The following is a 21,656-nucleotide window of genomic DNA, read 5'->3' as shown; positions in this document are numbered from 1 at the left end:
CATGGTACTCATGTGTCTTTTCAGAAACTAATGTGGTCTTTCTGAGATATTTTGAAGGATGTCAACTGTCAACCACCTTGTTACTAAGAAGGATCCTCAGTTCTACCACTGGTGGAATGAAGCCTGATTTGGCATCATTAGAAGTGATCCTCAGGGAGAAAGTAAATGGTAAAATCTCCAGGTTTGTGGGAATGGCTAGAAGTTTTCAGGCAGTGAGTGAGAAACCATGGGAACATTTAGTGAAGGGGTCCAGTAGTTAAGCATTATGATTATAAACATGGGCATGGGCTTTATCATCAAACTGCCTGTTCTGAGTCCTGGCTCTATAGGACTTTCTGAATGTGTGACTGTGAGCAAGTAAAAATCTTTCTAAGCTGGTTTCTTTATCTATAAATTGAAAATTAAAATGAAATATACCTCACTCATACCCTTTCCCCAGAAAGCTACTACACAGTACACACTCCTGCCAACATGAAGCAGTAAACCAAGAAAGAGGAAGGAAGACACAGGAGCCAAGGTCAACCAAAGGGCCAGGTGAAGGAAATTCCTAAGATGTTGCAGGAGAACCTGAGCACACCGCTGGAGCAGAAAGCAGGAAACAAGTCTCCAAGAAAAGAATGGAAATGAAAATTTTATTGACTCTGCTTGAGCACTTTGAGAAGAGTTTTAGAGTTATGTCTGGAGGTCTCTAGCTGTGTTAGTGACTGGATGTCTGTAACACATAATCAAGGAATGCCTAGAATCTAGAACATATCAAGTATCTGCACAAAGATAAACAACAGAAAAACTGGCAAAGGACTTGAATAGAAACTCACAAAAGAGGAAATCCAACTGTGTGTGTGTGTGGATTCTCATACTCCATGGTAATCAAGAAATTGCAAATTAAAACCATAATGAGGTGCCATCACAAAACTGACAAAACTAAGTGTTCATGGGAAGTAACAGAACCTCTCACACACCACTGGTCAGAGAGTTAAATGGTAGCACCCCATGGAAAACAGTTTGGCATAATACACATTACCCAGCAATTCCTCTTCTGGGTGTCCATCTCAGAAAAAGGTATATACATATGCTTATTAGGACTGAAATCACAGATTTATATACTTATGTGTGAATTTAATTATTGAATGTCTTCCTGAATGTAAGTAACACAAGGACAGGGATGTTGGCTCTTCAGTTTACTCTTGTGCCTGGTACTGTGAATCAGATTAGTTACTCAAGAAATGATTGTGGAATCATGAAAGCACTAACTTGAAAAGTCATATGCATCTCTATGTTTACTGTAGCATTGTAAATACAATAGCCAAACTATGGATGCGACCTAAGTGTTCACTGATAGACGAATGGATAAAGAAGATGTGGTGGATAAACACAATGGGATATTATTTAGCCATAAACAAGAATGAGATCTTACTGTTTATAACAATATAGATGGATCTAGATGGCATAATGCTAACGAAATAAGTCAGAGAAAGACAAAAACCATATGATTTTCACTCAGACGTGGAATTCAAGAAACAAACAAGCAAAGAAAAAAGAGACAAACCAAAAAACAGACTCTTAACTATAGAGAACAGATGGTTCCTAGAGGAGAGACGAGCGGGGGATGGGTGAACTGGCAAAGGAGATTACGAGGACATTCACCCTGAGGAGTGCCGAGTAATGTCCCGAATTGCTGAATCACTATATATTGTACAGCTCAAACTAATACAAAACTGTATACCAGTTATACTGCAATTAAAATAAAAAAAATAAATGGGGAAAAAAGAGAAATATTCTACTTACAGTTTCCTCAGAACTGTTTTCATACAATATCTTTAGCATTTAATGAGATGATCCTATTATACATGGATGACTTTTTTCCTACTCATTTGCTCTACTACAATGAGTAAGTTACCAGTAGGAAATGTCAGTTGCTTTCCAGGGTTGAATGCTACCTGTTCATGGCATTTGGTTTGCTTGATAAATTGTTGAATATAGGGGGTACCTGGGTGGCTCAGCAGTTGAGCATCTGCCTTCAGCCCTGGTCATGACCCTGGGGTCCTGGGATCGTGTCCCACATCGGGTTCCCTGCATGGAGCCTGTTTCTCCCTCTGCTTGTGTCTCTGCCTCTCTCTCTCTCTGTGTCTCTAGTGAATAAATAAAAATCTTAAAAAAAATTGTTGAATATATTTGTTGCTATTTTCTTCAAGCTTTTCCCTAGTATGTTAATTAAAGAGATTAGTCTGTGAGGAAAAAAGAAGAAATAGTTGTGTAATCAAACTGAATTGGAAAACACTAATACAGCAATAGAAAATGGGGCAAAAACACTTTTAGGAAAGACAGAGGGTAAAAGTTTATATACCAGTGAAAACTGTTCTGCCAGATAGGGAAATTAACATAAAAATGATAATGAAAAACCAGTTTTGATATAAAAAGACAAATATTAAAATAATTATAATACTCAAAGCTGCAAGAATGTATGTAGTGAGACGGACCCTCTTGGATTAAATGTGGAAACAGATGATATACAGGTGCATATACTTGCCCAATGTTTCTGGAAAGCAATTTGGCAGCACGTATTGATATCCTCTGACAGTAAAAACTACTATAATTCCATTTCTAAGACTATATACCAAAAATATAACTGAAGAAAGGTGAGACAAGATTTATTTACAAACTCTTCATGAATTATGAAATAACAAAATAGGTGAAACATGCAAAATGAGTAATAATGGGATAATGGTTAAATTTTTTTTTTTTAAGATTTTATTTATTTATTTGAGAGAGAGCAGGAGCAGAGGGAGAGGGAAAAGCAGACTCCTTGCTGAGCAGAACCCCGGGATCATGACCCCAACTGAAGGCAGACACTTAACTGAGCCACCCAGGCGCCCCATGGTTAAATATTCTTTTGGGACATCCACATTACAGGTTATACAGATATTAAAAATGTGAGATTTTCAATGAATTGATGATACCACAGAAAAATGCTGATGATCTAAATGCACAATGCAGAACTGTATAAAGTATGATTTCAATTCTATTAAATATATGTATGTGTGTATAAAATACACACATGGAATACAATAACTATTATGGCAGAATCGACCACAAATATACTTTATGTTCAAAGAAGGGATTCTAACTTTTGTAGTGTTTGTTCAACTTTTGCTGCTTTGATATTTAAGAATCGCAAAATCTCCATTTACACTTACCAGATCGATATTTTGCATTATATCCTGAAATGAAGGATGAGTTCGAAACTGTTCAAACAGATCTCGTTTGTAAAGCAGTGCGTACACTAAGTTTGGATTGTGGTGAAGAGAATTTGTCAGGCAGGAATTAATGATCTCCAACATCATTCGAATGACTTCTTCAATGACATTCAGGTCTTGTGCCTGATAAAGAAAGAAAAGCCAGATACAGTGTTTTTCTCCTTAACACAGAATTAATCAGAACAAGAATAACTGCTTTAAAATTTTAACATTTAAAAGGTAACACAAACTCTTCCAGATGATTTTTGTCAAGAATCTTTAGGTTTATCACTTTCTAAGTATTTGAGTGAAAGTCTTTTGAATTCAGATGGTCACAATTAGGAATCAAACATAATAAATTATAGACTTGTCAACTTGACAGGAAATTTGGGGCTTACTCAGCCCCTCACTTACTAGATCCTTATTGGCACTCCCATCATGGCATTGCCCTAAATCATTAGACTCCCACAGTGTTAAGTGGTGGTTGGGTCTTACCAAGTCCAAGAAAAGTGCCTAATTCAGGAACATGACTTCAATTCTCTATATTGTCATTTCAATCATTCTACTTACAGATAAATAGCCTATTGTTTTGTCTCTTTTCTCAGTCAACAGCCTTTGGGAATCTAAACACGAAACAGTTACAAGACAGTAAAAACAATGAACAAATCTCTTGAAGAAAGAACAGGGAAAGAACAAAAATAGAGGTAAATACAATAGACTTTCCTTTTCCTCTTGAGTTTTCTAAATTATGTTCCAAAGTTGTAGCAAAAAATCGTAACATTGTCTGATGTGAATGTATATAAGGGAACAGCTAAGACAATTATATTACAAACCAGGGAGGGCCAAGAGACTTAAAGCCAGAAAGGGTTTCTACTTTTCTCTTGAACTGTTAAATGTCAACAATACTAGACTGTGACAAGTCATGTATGTATACTGTTCACAGCAAATCTACACAGAGATCCACACAAAAATACCATGCATACATCAAAATGGAATTCTAAAAAACTATTCCAGTATCTGTAGGAAGTCAGAAAAACAAGACACATATGAAAAAGAGGGAACAAACAGAAAACAGTAAAATGGCAGACTTAAACTCTAATATATCTATCAATAATTGCATTAGTTGCAAATGGTCTAAATAATTAAAACCAAAGATTGGCAGAGTGGATAAAAAACACAACTATATGCTACCCACAAGAAATTTTAGATAGAACTCACTTCAAATATAGTTAGGTCTAAAACAGAAGGATGGAAGATGATATACCATGTAAATATTAATTGAAAGAAATTAATTTGACATATTAGTGACAGATAAAGTATACCTCAAAGGCTATATGGCAGTCAGCCTGGGTGGCTCAGTGGTTTAGCGCCACCTTCAGCCCAGGGCGTGACCCTGGAGACCCGGGATCGAGCCCCATATTAGGCTCCCTGCATGGAGCCTGCTTCTCCCTCTGCCTGTGTCTCTGCCTCTCTCTCTCTCTGTGCCTCTCATGAATAAATAAATACAATCTTAAAAAAAAAAAAAAAAAACGCTATATGGCCTACAAAGTAAAAAATAGGTACTATCTGGTGCAGTAAATAAAAAGCTATGGTTATCCCCACACAATATATCTCTGCCTGTACAGTGTATACAAAGTATAATGTCTAGCATTCAACCAAAATGTACAAGACAAAAACAAGTTAAAACAACTCACATTTAAGAGACAAAGCAATAGGCAGTACTAGATCAAGAGATACAAAGAGGGATCCCTGGGTGGCGCAGCGGTTTGGCGCCTGCCTTTGGCCCAGGGCGCGATCCTGGAGACCTGGGATCGAATCCCACATCAGGCTCCCGGTGCATGGAGCCTGCTTCTCCCTCTGCCTGTGTGTCTCTGCCTCTCTCTCTCTGTGACTATCATAAATAAATAAAAATTAAAAAAAAAAAAAGAGATACAAAGATGATAAAAATATCAAACAAGAAATTTAAAGGAACTATGCTTTATAAAATCTATTATGAACCTACATATGTTTGGATTGATGGGGAATTTTAGTGGAGTTGAAAACTATAAGAAACTGACAAATGTAAATGCTAGAAGATAAAAAATACATATTATTAGCAGGAAAGAACACATAAATGGGTTCAACAGTGGACTTAACAGAGTCTTGAAGAGGTAATGGCTGAGCAGTAAAATAATGAAAGAATCAAATGATGGTCCAAGAAGCTCAGAGAATATCCCCCAAATCTACCCAAAATAAAACAAAAAAACACACATGTAAGTACATCATCTTAAACTCTGAAAACCAAAGACAAAGAGAAAATCTTGAAGGCAGCCAGAGGATTCTATAACTAGCAAAGATATCCTTCAAATGTGAAGGTGAAATAAAGATTTTTTTTTCATAGTAAAATAAGCTGAGATAATGTATGAGACACCTGTACTCTAAGCAATGTTTCTTTAGGCAGAATGAATTATAAAACCAGTTTGGGGGTGCCTGGGTGGCTCAGACAGTTTAAGCATCTGCCTTTGGTTCGGGTCATGATCTTAGGGTCCTGGGATCGAGTTCTGCAGCTGGCAAGGAGTATGCTTCGCCCTCTGCCTTTCCTTCTGTGTTCATAAATAAATAAATAAATAAATAAATAAATAAATAAATAAATAAATAAAATCTTAAAACAAAACAGATTGGACTGTAGATCTACACAAGGAAATAGACATTTTTATTTGTAATCATTCTGAATGAAAAGTTTATTTTTATTTTTTTAAGATTTAAAAAAAATTTATTTATTCATGAGACAGAGAGAGAGAGAGAGAGAAAGAATGGCAGAGACACAGGCAGAGGGAGAAGCAGGCTCCATGCAGGGAGCCCAATGTGGGACTCGATCCTGGGACTCCAGGATCATACCCTGGGCTGAAGGCGGCGCTAAACTGCTGAGCCACCCGGGCTGCCCAAGAAAACAGATTTCAAAGCAAAACAGTAGCAACAGTATTATTAGTTTACTGCATATGTAAGACACAACTTTCTAACAGGCATCCAATTTATTTGCTTCCTCATTTCTATGAGCAAGGATGCAATAAGCATGTTGTTAAATCTGTTCTTCTTTTTCTCTGGGACAGATTCCAGGAGAGGGATTGGTGAAAAAACTGTATTTGTATTGTTAATGGATGTTGCTAGATCGTTGCTTAAAGAGCAATGACAATACATGGATGCTGACAATATAGGAAGCTTCTTGCCCTCATTCTCACCCGCATGTATAATTATTCCGTTTAACATTCACTGTCTGAAAGAGTCATCACTTCTGGATAGTTAGGTCAAAATTTCCCAAAATGAGAAAGGATTCATCAATTCTTCCAAGTGATTCATATATTCTGAGTGACTCTAGGTTCACAACTGCCATCTTTTTTTTTTAAACATTTTTTTTATAACTATGTACTGTTTCTCTTAATTCATGTTGTTTATTTTAGTAAAGTGTATGTTTTACTAATATTGTTATGCCAGCTTCATTTTTTTATTTGCCAGGTTATCTATAACTTCCAAGCCTTTAATTTTCAAGCTTTCTGTGTTACTGAAAACACATATAGTTCAAAGCAACTATATAGCTAGGTTTTACGATTTGTAGATCTAATAAGTTTCCAAATTTTAAGTGAGTTTAATTTACTTACATTTGTTGTTATTGTTGGTACCTTTCAATATATTCCTACCATCACGTTTTGTGACTTTTATTTTTTTTTTATTTTTTTAATTTTTTGTTTTGTGACTTTTAAATCATTACCTATTGCTGTTTAACAAACTGTTCCAAAGCTTAGCTGCTTAGAATAGCAATCATTTGTTTTGCTAATAATTTGGGTGAGGCTTGATGGGGACAGCAGGTCTCTGCTCCATGTGGCTTCACATGGGGATGCTCAACTGGAGGTTAGAGGATCTCTTGGTATGATAGCTTGCATGGCTGGCAAGTTGGTGCTGGCTTGTGATGAAGAAGGGGGGTCGAGCTCGGGGTGGGGACCAGGGTTTTTGATTCTTCTACACAGAGTCTCTTCTGGGTGGCAAAAAGTTCTTCATAACATGAAGGCTCCAAGAGATCTAATGATCTATTATTAAACTTTTGTTTAATTCCCAAGGAAAATTATCAAATAACTTGTAATTATAATTTACAAGTTATTTGAATCTTCAAGTTGCTGCTATGATTGAATCAGATTCTGGTGCAGGTACCTACCAAGAATGGCAATAAGCAAATGAAACCCTTTATGTTTCTTTTCTTCTTTTCTTTTCTTTTCTAAGATTTATTTATTCATGAGAGACAGAGAGAGAGAGAGAGACAGAGATACAGGCAGAGGGAGAAGCAGGCTCCATGCAGGAAGCCAGATGTGGGAGTGGGACTTCAGCCCCATGATCACACCCTGGGCTGAAGGCGGTACTAAACCGCTGGGCCACTGGGGCTGCCCTACGTTTCATTTTTAAAAAGCATTACTGGGTAGTAATCACTACTTGTAAAAAGATGAAAAATTAGCATGAATTTGATTAGTTTCTTTACAATTACAAAATCGTCCAAATCTCAGTATTTAAACACACCTAAATGTTATCTAATTACATCACCATCTGGGTGGGTGTCAGAATTTCAAACGGTATATAGAAAGGTTGCTATTTGATTTTTTTCGCATGAAGATTAAATGAGATAGCATTTATAAAGCCCTTAAAATAGTGCTTAACACAGTAAGTACCATGTGTTTTCTTAAAATAATGTATTTGAAAGAAGAAAAATCATTTTAATCTTAGACACTATAAAAAGATAAATGCTTTTCCAAAGTTGATAAATTAATTCAATTACTGTAACTATAAAGAACTTAGAAATCACATTTCTTAGAGTTAAATATGTACCCCAGATCCCATTCCCATTACTTTATAAAGCTTAAAAAAAATTTTTTTTTTTTTTTATAAAACTAGTCCCTTAAGAGGAGATGTACAGAAAAACTGACTTACATTTATGGAATAACATAAGGTTTTATAAAAAGACATGTTTTAAAAACCAACCATGTTTCCCCTGTATTGTGTCAAAATTAGCTTTTCCAGAGATAAAATCTGATGGCTCTCTGGTAGAGAGCAAAATACGTGGAAAATATCACGTCTTTTTCATTCTCTCTCTCTCTTTTTTTTTTTTTTTAGTACATACAGCTTTCATTTCAGAAATGGATCCCAGATCACACTTTCTACTCCAACAAAACAAAACAAAAAAACCCACCCAATACAAAAGCATACTTATTTTGTTGTAGAAAATTTCAAATGTTAAAACAAAGACCCTTAAAAAATGGTCCATTTTCAGACGTTTCTGATGGTTTTTGTCCCTGTTGGTAATGAACACTGAACAAGTTCTGTACTTTGATTTCATGTCTAACAGACAAGCTGGCAATTATGAGAGGGTCTTACCCTGTCCATAGTACTCACGGTTGCCTCATTATATAAACTTCCTTTTCCTTTTAAGAGAGAATTGATACAGTTAAAAATTTCAAATCATTTATTTTTAGTTTCCTTAAGAGAAGCATATGTATCTTGTTTGTATTAGTTTTGGGGGCATTCCAAGAGAGTTGTCTAAATTTCCTGCATTTTCAGCAGAAAATAAAACCTTCAACAAAATTAATGGGACTTGGCCAGAGTGGGGATGAAGGGGGAGGAAATGGACAGGCAAGCCTCTTTTTAAAGTTAATGTGCAAATGGCCTTCAAAGCCAATCATTTGGTGATAGACTCCTGTTATCTTTATGTTGTTAATTTATTGGCGCATACACTAAAAAGCTTTGTGATCACGTTATTTCTAGCCAGAACTGGATTTGTCTCCAAATGTCCAGCTTCTGATAGCAAGAACTAGCTTTGTATTACCTGCAAAATCACAGCTGAAGAATTAATCCTGTGACCAGAGGAGACAATGTGTAACTCTGATAATGTGGGGGCAGGGAGGGGGGAAGGGCAGAGTTATGGCACCGCTGTTCTTGCGTGGGAATGTAAGATGATGTGGTCTTTGTCTTGGTTCTTTGGACAGTGTCTGAACATGGCCCACAAGCCTAAACTAGAACCTTGGGAAGTCTATTATTGAAAACATGCTTACTGGTGGCAGGAAGGCTGGAGAAAGGTGGCTGCTAGGGGACACTGGCTAACTTTACATGATTTTCCATACTTGGAAAATAGCCACGGAACTCACAAAAAAGGAATGTTCTGATGGAAATCCAACTCAATTGCAGCTCCCAACAATCACATTATCTTAGCAGGCTGCCCACACTGAGCACAAAGTGGGGTGCAGGGCAGTGCTTCTCCTCCTCCCCCAGCCCTCCCACTGGCAGAGAGTGAGCATACATCCCAGAGCCTTGAGTTTTCTGTTTTGTTTTTTTAAAAATTTAATGTTCTGCCTTAAGAATTAGTGCTCATTTCCATCTTTCTTCAAAATATACTGTTTTATTATAAAAAGAACTACTCTTTCACATCCTACGAAAAGTAATATCTGAGTAAAACAACTCTCTAGGAAAATGTATCTTTTTTTTCTTATAATAGCTTTGACATTGTCAAAAGAGAGAGGAGAGCTCCCCATTACAGTTCTGCCAATAATGACCTGTGTGACCTTTGCTAAGTCACTTCACCTAAGTGGAAGTTTTTCATTTGCAAAAACAAGTGCTTATATGGGATTAAAAAAAAGTCCTTTGCCATTCTTAAGTCTCAACCTCCAATGAAGATTGTAGAAAATACTGAATTTAGAAAGCAAATTTTATTAGAGTAATCAAACATGTAATTAATGTAGAAAAAGCTTTAGGATGACCTCAAACTTTAGTAAAATCCAGAATTTACTTTAGATTATCCCAGCACCTTGAAGAAAGTCACTGTAACACTCAACAACCTTTGAGAAGAAAAATGTAGAAGGTGAAGTTCGAAAATAATCATTTCTGAAACCAAAGAGCTTACTGATTCTTCTAGAATGCCTTAAATTTCAAGGCTTATTATCTTTGATATTGTTTTTTTTTAAATTTTTTTATTTATTTATGATAGTCACAGAGAGAGAGAGAGAGAGAGAGGCAGAGACACAGGCAGAGGGAAAAGCAGGCTCCATGCACCGGGAGCCTGATGTGGGATTCGATCCCAGGTCTCCAGGATCGCGCCCTGGGCCAAAGGCAGGCGCCAAACCGCTACGCCACCCAGGGATCCCTATCTTTGATATTGTTAATGCACAAAAGGGAAATAATCTCTACACTTGGATGCCATTTTTTTTTAAGATTTTATTCATTTATTAATGAGAGACATAGAGAGAGAGAGAGGCAGAGACACAGGCAGAGGGAGAAGCAGGCTCCATGCAGGGAGCCCAACGTGGGATTCGATCCTGGGTCTCTAGGATCACACCCTGGACTGAAGGCGGCGCTAAACCGCTGAGCCACCGAGGCTGCCCATGGATGCCGGGTTTTGTTTTTGTTTTTGTTTTTGTTTTTTTTTTCATTCCTTCTCTGGAAGAAGAGTCAGTGGTGCTAAGAATCACACCCAGAAGAGCTACAGTTCAGCTTTAAAAAAAAATGAAAAAGGCAAAACAGAGGTAGCTGCAAGCCAGGGGAGAGGAGCTCTGGAATGGATTCTAGTCCCAGTTTGTCATAGACTGGACAAGTCACTGCCTGGGCCTCAGCTCCTTTAAATGTAAAATAAATGGGCTCCCTGGGGTGATGCACAGAAGCATTATAGGTGACCCAGACTGGCTTCTGCTTAGGATATGCAAAGACTGCTTCTCTTACTCTACCAGTGAGAAAAAGCCAGATAATTTAATAAATCATAAGTCTTCTTAGGGCCATCAGAGAATGATTTTGGAAGGCAGTCAAGTAAAATGAATTCTCTAGAGGGGCAAGTCCCTCTAAAGAGAGAACAAAAGGAGAACGCATACTCTCATTTTTGGCAGAGCACAGGGGGAGGACACGGTCTCCACAGAATGGAAAGAAAGAAATCAGATTAAGATTTCAATAAATTCTTTTTAAGATTTTATTTATTTGTTCATGAGAGACAGAGAGAGAGAGAGAGAGAGAGAGAGAGAGAGGCAGAGACACAGGCAGAGGGAGAAGCAGGCTCCATACAGGAAGCCTGATGTGGGACTCGATCCCGGGACTCCAGGATCACACCCCGGGCTGCAGGCGGCGCTAAACCACTGCGCCACCGGGGCTGCCCAGATTTCAATAAATTCTTAAAGGCTACATGTGGTCTAATGTGTCAGTCTGGAAAGCTGGAGCTCCAGATACAGTGGAATTTGCACTCACTTGAAAGCTCATTCCCACCAGCCTTCACCAGGTGCTCACGAGAAAGACAAGGTGTGGAGAAGGAGATGGGAAAGAGCCCTCTATCTGACCCAGCTTCCCAGACCTTCCTTCTCATGCGAGGCAAAAGCTTTAACCTATTGTGGCAGCAAACTATTGGCCCAGAGCACGAGGAAATTTCCACTGCTTCCAGGGGAGAAGTAGAAACATAACCCATCTGCCGCTGAATGAGAAGCAGGAAACTCACTTCCAGGACACCAACAGACAGCTGCCTGTTCCTGTTGGTGGGGGGACTGAGCAAAAAACCCTCTAACATGGGGTTAGAGCAGCAAACCATACTGGGTGTACAATCCTATATCTGGATCCTATGCTACCACTGGGGAAGGGGCAGGAACCTCTCACTCAGGGCCAACCACAGACACAGAGCTGCCAAGATGAGAAAAGACAGACATGCTGAGAAAGCCCTGTGACTATGACCCAGACACACACAGGGACTCCCCAAGAAGGAGGCTGGACCAGGACAATAGAAATACCCATCTCTAACTCTACTGCAGGGGCTGCTGAAAGCAGAGGTGGGTAAAGCAACACTGAACAGAACCCAGGCCGCACTCCTCACGCACAGCAACAACTACTGGGGAATGTCAAGCTAACAGTACACTAAAGACGAAGCCCAAACTCAGCTCAGGTCCTAACCAGAATGAGCCAACTTCTATCAGCAGAGGTGTGCCCATTTATAGGCATATTTTTCACTCCAGACTTACTGTCCTATACATAATGTCTGGCATTTAATAGAAAAGTGAGACATGGGGATCCCTGAGTGGCTCAGTGGTTTGGCACCTGCCTTCAGCCCAGGGCATGATCCTGGAGTCCCGGGATCGAGTCCCACATCCAGCTCCCTGCATGGGGCCTGCTTCTCCCTCTGCCTGTCTCTGCCTCTCTCTTTCTCTCTCATGATAAATAAATAAAATCTTAAAAAAAAAAAAAAGAAGGGGATTCCCGGGTGGCTCAGCGGTTTAGAGTCTGCCTTCAATCCAGGGCATGATCCTGGAGTCCCCGGATCGAGTCCCACATCAGGCTCCCTTCATGGAGCCTCCTTCTCCCTCTGCCTGTGTCTCTGCCTCTCTCTCTGTCTCTTGTGAATAAACAAATAAATATAATCTTAAAAAAAAAAGAAAATTGAGACACATAAAATAAATCATATGGTCCCTAAATAACAGAGATGTGGTAGGTGCTGGGGACAGAGCAGTAATCCACACATGACCACACCTTCACACAGATTATCATTTAGAGGAGATTCACGTTGGAACGTACCAAGTCTATGGAAGCACTTGGGGGTCTTGGGGACAAAGGGAAAAGGAAGACAGCAGGGTGGTCAGGCACACAAGCCCTGGAGTCAGGCCTGGATCTGAGCCCCAGTTTTAGCATTTATTAGCTATGTGTCCTTTGGCCTCAGGTTTCTCATTTGAAAAATTAGAATATTACCTCTTTTATAGGATATGATTACATAATAATATACTTTAAAAAAATCTGCTGTCTTGCTTAGCAGATATTAAATGCTCATTACACGGTAGTTACTTACTATCAATGGGAAGAGACCTGTCCAAGTTGGTGGGGAGGTAAAAGGGTGAATAATAAAGTGCATGCACAGAAAGCCTCACAGTGAAGTGGACCATGCTATGGGGAGGAAATCCAGTTTGGCTAGAAGGTCAACGTAACGGGCTGACAAGAGGTGGAACCAGATCCAACAGTCAGATGAGTGCCAGACTTCCCTTAGCACAAAGAGGACCTGTGGGGCTCCTGCTACTTCAGAAACACCCAGGAAGAGAAGGAAAAAAACCACTGCCGGCTAAAATGTGGCCCTGGAGAAGAGATGGAGGAGAGAAGATGAAACCATTCTGGAGAGGTCCAGGGAGTGCATTCTGAAAGCCTACAAAGGCAGACATTCAGACGGAGGACTTGCTACTCACAGTGCAAAAGTCACAAGATACAAGAAAGAGGGAGCAGAAACTGAACTTGAGGGTGAACCCTGGAACTGCCATCCAAAATTCTGAAAAAGAACAATGGGCTGACATTTTTTAACAGAACAATACGTGGTACAAAACTATACTAGCTAATGTATTTGAAATGGCACCATACACAGAAAGATAAAAAACAGTGGTGGAAGAGCCAGAAGCCAGAAACAATTCCAAGGGTGTATGGGAATTCAGTCAATTACACAGATAGGATTTCATACCTGAGGAGACAAATCATGGAGTTATAGCTACTGGGCTGAGTAATAATTAAATAGAGAAAATGCAAAGGCTAGATCTCTAATTAATTCCTTCAACGAAAAGAATTCCAGAAGATTAAAAGGTTAAGAAATAAACTTTAAGGGGTTAGAAAAAATATAGCTAAATATGTTCATCATTTTGACCCAGGGATGGGGTAAGAGCGGCAAGGAGGCTTTTCAATGTTTTAAGAAAAGAATCCAGAGTCTCTAAAGGAAAAAGCAGAGTTTCGAATACATGAAAATTTAAGTCTTTTGTTAAAAGTGGAACCTCATAAATGGAGAAGAGAGTAATAGCAACTAAGAAAAATATTAGCAACACATTCAGGAAGAGCAAAACCACATGAAGAAATTCTACAAATCAGTAAGAAAAAATATAAACAGCTAATGGCTGGGTGCTGATCAGTGACAGAGTTGCTCTTAACAGAAGAACGAAGGCCTCAGAATCATTCCTAAGTGCACAGGTAAAATCGAGAAAGCAAACCAAGTCCAAAGAAAGCAGGACAGAAGAAATGACAAAAAATAAAACCCTAAATAAATCAATCAGAAAATAGAGGAAAACCATAAGATATAGGTAAATAAGCACCTTTGTTTCTTTTAAAAGCAAACAACAAGCAGACAATACCCTAATTAGGAAAAAGGGGAAAATCACACATACAAAACACTAGGGAAGAGAAAAAGAATATAACCATCGATATGGAAAAAATTTCAATGAAAATTCTCTGGATAATTCTCTAAGAAAACTGACAATCTGTGATAAAAATGCCAAAATTTGAAATACTGATATATTAGTGAGGTCATAGGAAAACAAAAACTCTCATGAAATGTTAGTGGGAATGCAGAATGGTATGGCCTCATTGGAGGAACATTTGGCAACGTTTAAAAAACTATAGGTGCATATGCACTGAGACTCAGGAATCTCACCTTTAGGAGGTAAATACGAAGGCAGACTTGTGCAACTGTGAGACAGCATATGCACAAGGTTGGTCATTATAGCATTTGCAAATAATGAAAGAAAACAAAATGTCCATCAATAAACTATGGTATCTCCACATAACATAATACTATGCAGGCGGGAAAAGCAATGAAGATATCTCTACACTAACAGAGAATGAGTCTGGGAGAGACCGTGAATACAGAAAGGTGCCAAACAGTACATACTGTGTTATCTTTTGGGTAAGAAAGGACCTGAGGAAGAGTGTAAGAATGTGTGTGTGTGTGTGTGAGAGAGAGAGTGTGCGCACGCGCACATGCATGCAAAAAAGAAATTAGAAGGATAAACTAAAAATAATGAAAGGGCGCCTGGTGGCTCAGTTGGTTGAGCCTCTGACTCTTGATTTTTTTTTGAAAGATTTTATTTATTTAAAGAAAAAAGATTTTTATTTATTCATGAGAGAGAGAGAGAGAGAGAGAGAGAGGCAGAGACACAGGCAGAGGGAGAAGCAGGCTCCATGCAGGGAGCCCGATGTGGGACTCGATCCAGGGATCCTGGGATCATGCCCTGAGTCAAAGGCAGGCACCAAACCGCTAAGCCACCCAGGGTTCCCCTGACTCTTGATCTTGGCTCAGGTCATGATTTCATGGGTTGTGGGATAAGCTCTGAGTTGGACTCCTTGCTCAGCAGGGAGTCTGGCTTGAGAGATTCTCTCCCCCCCCTCCTGCTCTCTGTAAAAAGAGGTGAATAAATCTTTAAAAAATGAAAATAATAAAGAAAATAAGTTATCTACAGAGGAAGGGAGGAAACAAGGAAAAAGGAATATGGATGGAAGCAAGAGCTTTCTTTCTGTGTATATCCTGTTATAGTTTTGACTTTGGAAAGAAATTAACATTTTATATATTCCAAAATAAAATTGAATTGAGGATTTAAAAGAATTCTCTGAAACATGAGAATAAACTGAAATGATCAGAATTGTGACATAATGATATAGACAAAGTACTTACTTTCTGTGTCCTTGGAACACAGTATTATTTTGATTTGCACATAAATACATTCTTAGTAGAATACTAGGTAGAATGTATTTTTTTGAAGTTTTATAGTTAGTATAAAAATTTATTATCAATGATAATTAATCATCTGAAGACCACAGAATGTATTCTAAGGACAAACAGAAATGAAATATCAAACTTCATTCAATGGTCTAATTTTTAGTAGTCATTTTGGTGACAGTATTTTTAAGCCACTGATTATCTAACGAAAGTAAGGTTTTTAAGAATCAATGTTTTCAGTGTAAGAGGAAATAGAAACCTAAAACCAAATAAAGAAAGAAAGCTAAAAACTTATAATGATAAATGTGAATTTGAAATCGTAAACATTTTTGTTGTAAAAATATGTATTTTCTACTATAGTCCACTGAAAAGGCCTAGTAATGACAACTAAACAGCAATGAGAGTACCAGCTGTCAGATTATGTTCTTTAAACACCATTCAACCAAAAGAACAAGCAAACATACAAAGAAAAAAAACAACAACCCAAGTCTCCTTGAAAGCATGACTGGTGTCAGGGCTGTGGCAGAATATATATAATATTAGTTGGGACATCCTGCACTAGAAATCAAGAAAATTTGTAATTACTAGTGGATTGTGCTAAATGGACACATAAGTCAACGTGATGTGATATCCAGTGACCAAAGATGAAACTTCAAAGAGCTGAACTTCAAACATAATGATATTTCTAGTAGGTGGATTAGATGTTTTAGACCAACTTCCCCACCTGAGAACAGTTATAAAAGCTAGACATGTGTAGGGGATCTGGGTGGCTCAGTCAATTGAGTGGCCAGCTCTTGATTTCGGTTTGGGCCATGATTTTAGGGTTCTGGGATTGGGCCCCATGTTGGGTTCCATGCTCAGTGAGGAGTCATCTTGAGGATTTCTCTTCCTCTCTCTTAGCCCCTCCCCCTGCACATGCTCATTCTCTCTCAAATAAATATATCTTTTAAAAAAAGCTAGACAAAAAAAAAAAAAAAAAAAAAAAAAAAAAAAAAAGCTAGACATGTATATATACACAGATGCACATGCATACACTGTTTAATGGCCTCAGAAAACTATCAAAAAAGTAAAAAATTGTGGGTTCAAGATTTGGGAAAACAGGTAAGTATAGCATTTAGGACCACTTTTCCCTTAAAGATGTTTGAAGTATAGCTGAGAGCCTTAGAAACTGAGTGGGTAGGGAAACTTAGCAAAAGGTTTGACAGGCTCACAGGAGTTAGAAGTGAAAAGGGCAAATATTGGAATTCAGGATCTGCCAAAAAAGGGACTCCAGTAATTCCTTACAGATTTTATGTGGAAGTCCAAGAGGTCTGCCTGAGTTGTACAAGTGAGAAAGAAATAGACTATCCCTCAGAGAGACTCACATCTAGCTGTGAAGCATCTCAATCAGATTGGATTAAGTCCATCTGTATTTGTAATATAATTTCTAGCCTAGGCAGTTGCCACAAGCAGAAATCCCCTCTGGAGGAAGATAACACCATCCAGAGCCTCAATTAGCTCCACGATTCTTCAGATAAAATGTCGGGCACTCAATAAAAATAACCAGGTACATTAAAAGGTAAGACCATATAACCAAAAGACGAAACAACAGACAATACAAACAGGCCCATTGGGACCCATCAAATGCATGCTTTAAAGTAATTGTGCTTAAGGAGTCTGAGGACAAGACTGAGGATTCTGGCAGGGAACTGCAAAATACAAAAAAGAGCTACATGGAAAAATCTAGAAGTTAAAAATACAATAACTAATGAAGAACTTAATGGATGGCTTAAATACCAGATGAGACACAACTGCTGAGAAAATCAGTAAAGTAGAAAATAGTATTTGATAAGAAAACATCCAGAATAAAGAGAAAGGAGCACAATATTTTAGAGATCGATACTAGCTGAGAAACACATCAGGCAACAAATTCAAGAAGCATTATGAACTCTGTCATCAGGATAAATCTGACAAAAACCACTCTAAGTACCTAACAGTAAATCTATTGAAAACCAAAGGCAGAGTAATTTTACAAGAGGCCAAAGAGGGACAGTCTGTGAATAGTCCTTCTCTCTATGTACTTAAGATATGCAGGTTTTTCTGTAAGAGTACAATACTTTACTAAAAAGTTCTTTTTTATTTTTATTTATTTTTTTAAAGATTCATTCATTCATTCATTCATTCATTCATTCATTCATTCATTCATGATAAAGAGAGAAAGAGGCAGAGACATAGGAGGAAGGAGAAGCAGGCTCCATGCCAGGAGCCTGACGTGGGACTTGATCCCGGTACTCCAGGATCGCGCCCTGGGCCAAAGGCAGGCACCAAACCACTAAGCCACCCAGAGATCCCCTAAAAAGTTCTTTTTTAAAGAATGTAATGAGTTCAAACATTTAATATATAAAACTCCCTGAGTTTAATAATGTAATTCTTTAAAAAATGAGAGAAAGAGAACTCTAACCTCCCAAACCCACCAATTCATTGGACAACACTGTTAAGTAAACAGACCACCAGCTTCTTACTCTAAAAACTGGAGATTAAAAGGGAGTAATTAAGCCTTTGACTTTCCTCTATGAACTGTATTTCAATTAACCCTGTCTGATAAGGAAATGTTCTAGAAAAATTACATAACGTAATTAAATATTAGAATTAAAAATCCTAATAAATGTAGAAGTAAAAATAATGTTGAGAACAAAATGCTGCAATTCTTAACGGACTCATTTGGGCAACACTTGTCAATGGACAGAACTATGGGATGAAAGCATGAAGTGGAATGGGATGAAAGCATGAAGTGGAACCTCACAGTAGAGAAATCAGGCGGTCCCCACCTGAAACCACTGATGATTCTTAGCCTCAATAAGAGTGAGACAACTATACCTCCTAACGTGTGGAGCAAACAATGTCACCTCCTATGAAGTAACCTTGCCAAGAAAGAAGAATCCGAATTTATTCAAGCCTGTAGAGCTAACTTCCATTTATAGTAAATATGAGAGAACAAGTTGAACACTACTAAAGGACATGTTCAGGATATGGAAGATTCTACAGGAAAATGGCCATTTCTGCAGCATAATAATGGTATGAGGAGAAGAAACAAGGAGGTCACAATAGATTAAAAGATACTTAATAGATATAACAGCCAAAAGTATGAATTTTTATTTTTCATTTTTTAAAGATTTTTAAATTTATTTATTCATGAGAGACAGAGAGAGAGAGAGAGAGTGAGTCAGAGACACAGGCAGAGGGAGAAGCAGGCTCCATGCAGGGGTCCGATGTGGGACTTGATCCCCGGTCTCCAGGATCACGCCCTGGACCAAAGGCGGCACTAAACCGCTGAGCCACCCGGGCTGCCCCTGAATTTTTATTTAGGACTCTGATGTTAACACTGTCGACAGCTTTATGAGATTGCTGGAGAGATCTGTTTGTGTTGTGTATTTGATCACACCTAAGAAAAACTGCTATCTTTGTTAGGTGTAATAATCATATATTACTATGAAAGAAGATGTTATTTTAGAGATACATACCAAAATACGAAGGACTAAAATTCCAATATTTACTCTGAAATACCATAGCAAAGAAGGTTCAAATGAGAGATACATGACAAAATCTAATTGTTGAATCTACATAGTTGGTGTATCAGGGTTCGTTAAACACCTTTCATGTCGTTTGAATTTTTTTTCATAACAAATATTTAGTTTGACAAACTGAATGAAAGGGAAACTTGTCTAGGTAAATACAAATCATTCGACTTGACCTATAATCAAATTAAAAATGTGAAGAAAATAATACAATAAAAGACTTGTCAGGGACTGTTGAAAAAGGGGGCTCCCATGCTCATCTAGCTTTATGAGTAACGCCTTTATATCTTCAGGGAATACATATTATGCCCTTTAAAGCTTTTACTCATTTTATATTTTTTTAAAGATTGTTTTGGGGGCCCGTGGGTGGCTCAGTGGTTGAGCAAGAGCCACCCGGGCTGCCCCTCCTGGTGGAGTTTTAAAAGGAATTTGAGAAAAGTTAAAAAATTGCTTGGTAGATTGAGAAAAAGGGCCTTCATTTGAAAAATGCACACTGGACACACATAATTCACAAAAGATAAAAACATTAGGATATGTTTGTTCCCTTTTGCTAGTTTAAAAATACTCATTAAAATAATAATGCTATAACTTTTTTTTTATTTTTGACATTTCACATTGACATAAATTAACAAATCTAATTCCCAGTGTTGTCAAGAAGAAAGGAAATAGGATTCTCAATAGAGTCCTGATGGAAGTGTAATCTAACACGACTTGTCCAGGTTTTAACATATCAATACGTACTAAAAAAGTCTTTAAAAATGCAGACTTTTCTGTGCCTGTAATTCTAATATCAGAAATTTATCCTAAGGAAATAAGACTGTGGATGTTTACTGTAAAATAATAAGAAATTCTCATTATCCCTGAATGAGTTTTCTATCACAGCTGTACCAAACCACAAGTTTGGCAGCTTACAACAATGCAAACTTATTATCTCACAGTTCTGAAGACATTCGGGTAGGTTTGGCTGTTTCCTCGGCCCTGGGTCTCATGAGGCTCATGAGGCAAGGCGTCAGCTGGGCGAGGCTCTTATCTGGAGGCTCTGGGGGAGAATCTATTTCCAAGTTCATTCAGGTTGTTGGCAGAATTCAGTTCCTCATGGCTGCAGAGCCGAGTTTCCTATTTTCTTGCTGGCTGTCAGCTGGAAGTCTCTGTTAGCAGCTTCAGGCTGCCTGCATCACATCACCCCTTCCATCTTCAAACTGGCAATGGCGGGTCAAATCCCTTGCAGCGTTGAGTCTCTCAGACTTCCCTTTTGGGCATATCTCTTCTACTTGAGCTGGAGAAAGTTCTCTAATTTTAAGGGCTCCTGTGTTTTGATTGGGTCCACCTAAATAAGCCAAACTAATCTCCTGATCTTAAGGCCCATTACCTTACTTACATCTGCTAAGTTTCTTCGGCTGTACAACTTATCATATCCATGGGTTCTGGGGATTAGGACCTGGACACTTTTCAGAGGTCATTACTCAACTACAGTTACTGAAGGGTCATTACACCTATCACAAACCCAAATGTCCAACAGTAGATGACTGGTTACATAAATTACGTAAATCTGGACGATGGATACCACGGAGTTATTCTAATGACGGGTATCACACAACTTGGAATGGACTGGTAGAAGGACAGATGTGAATAGGTAATGAGGCAAGCTTAGTAATATGTTAATTGTACAGTCTAGGTGGTAGGTATGTGGGTGTTCACTGTACACATTTCTCAACTTTTCTTGTATATTTGAAAATTTTCAGAATAAGATGTTGGGGAAAAAACAAGTTAGTCCAATGATCTTCCAAACCCTACCCCTCATCAATGGTCTTCAAGCTGCACTGGGTGAAAATCTAAGTGTCTATGAGAATTCTAGCAACGCAGCAGCACATAAACTTTTGCATAAGGTTTACAAGGGGATAAGTTTCAAATAGCATTAAACATCACTTTATTTTTCAGATAATTAGGAAATTAAAATAGAAAAACAATAATATACGACACATTTTTTTGAACTGTTGATCTATAAAACCAAATTATATCTGACACTTGAGGCATTTTTATTTTCAAAAAAGTTCGCTCTAAAATAACACATAAAACAAATGCTGTCCCAATTATTTCTTGATGGGAAACAACAAACCTACCTCACAGTTTAACAAAATTTGACAAAACCAATTCTCAGTTGTGACAAACAAAATATCAAATAACCATAGAAGAAAATGATTTTGCCAACAGTAAGTGAGGGCCCCACATCATGACCTGCAACATTGTCCGAAGCACTGAGAACAGGTAATGAGGATATAAGATAAGATGCAGTCCTTGACCTTTATTTCACCTTGGGAATTATAAAATCCTGTTTAATTGTGTAAGGCAGAAATTTCTCAAAAACTTTTCTTTCAAGATACG

General features: G+C 38.1%; 1 protein-coding gene across 6 annotated transcripts in view; it reads right to left on the bottom strand.

Moving 5' to 3' along the window:
* DYM (dymeclin) overlaps positions 1 to 21,656 on the bottom strand; it is a 343,179-nt gene that overhangs the window by 55,325 nt on the left and 266,198 nt on the right. For all 6 annotated transcript variants that reach the window (XM_038543986.1, XM_038543991.1, XM_038543989.1 and 3 more), the window contains one exon: positions 3,195 to 3,377. In XM_038543986.1, coding sequence (XP_038399914.1) covers positions 3,195 to 3,377 — 183 coding nt within the window. The remainder of the gene's footprint in view (positions 1 to 3,194; positions 3,378 to 21,656) is intronic.

The sequence above is a fragment of the Canis lupus genome, chromosome 7 (assembly GCF_011100685.1).
Source record: "Canis lupus familiaris isolate Mischka breed German Shepherd chromosome 7, alternate assembly UU_Cfam_GSD_1.0, whole genome shotgun sequence".
In the NCBI taxonomy this organism is placed as follows: domain Eukaryota; kingdom Metazoa; phylum Chordata; class Mammalia; order Carnivora; family Canidae; genus Canis; species Canis lupus.
This window is presented reverse-complemented; position numbering and strand designations above follow the sequence as displayed.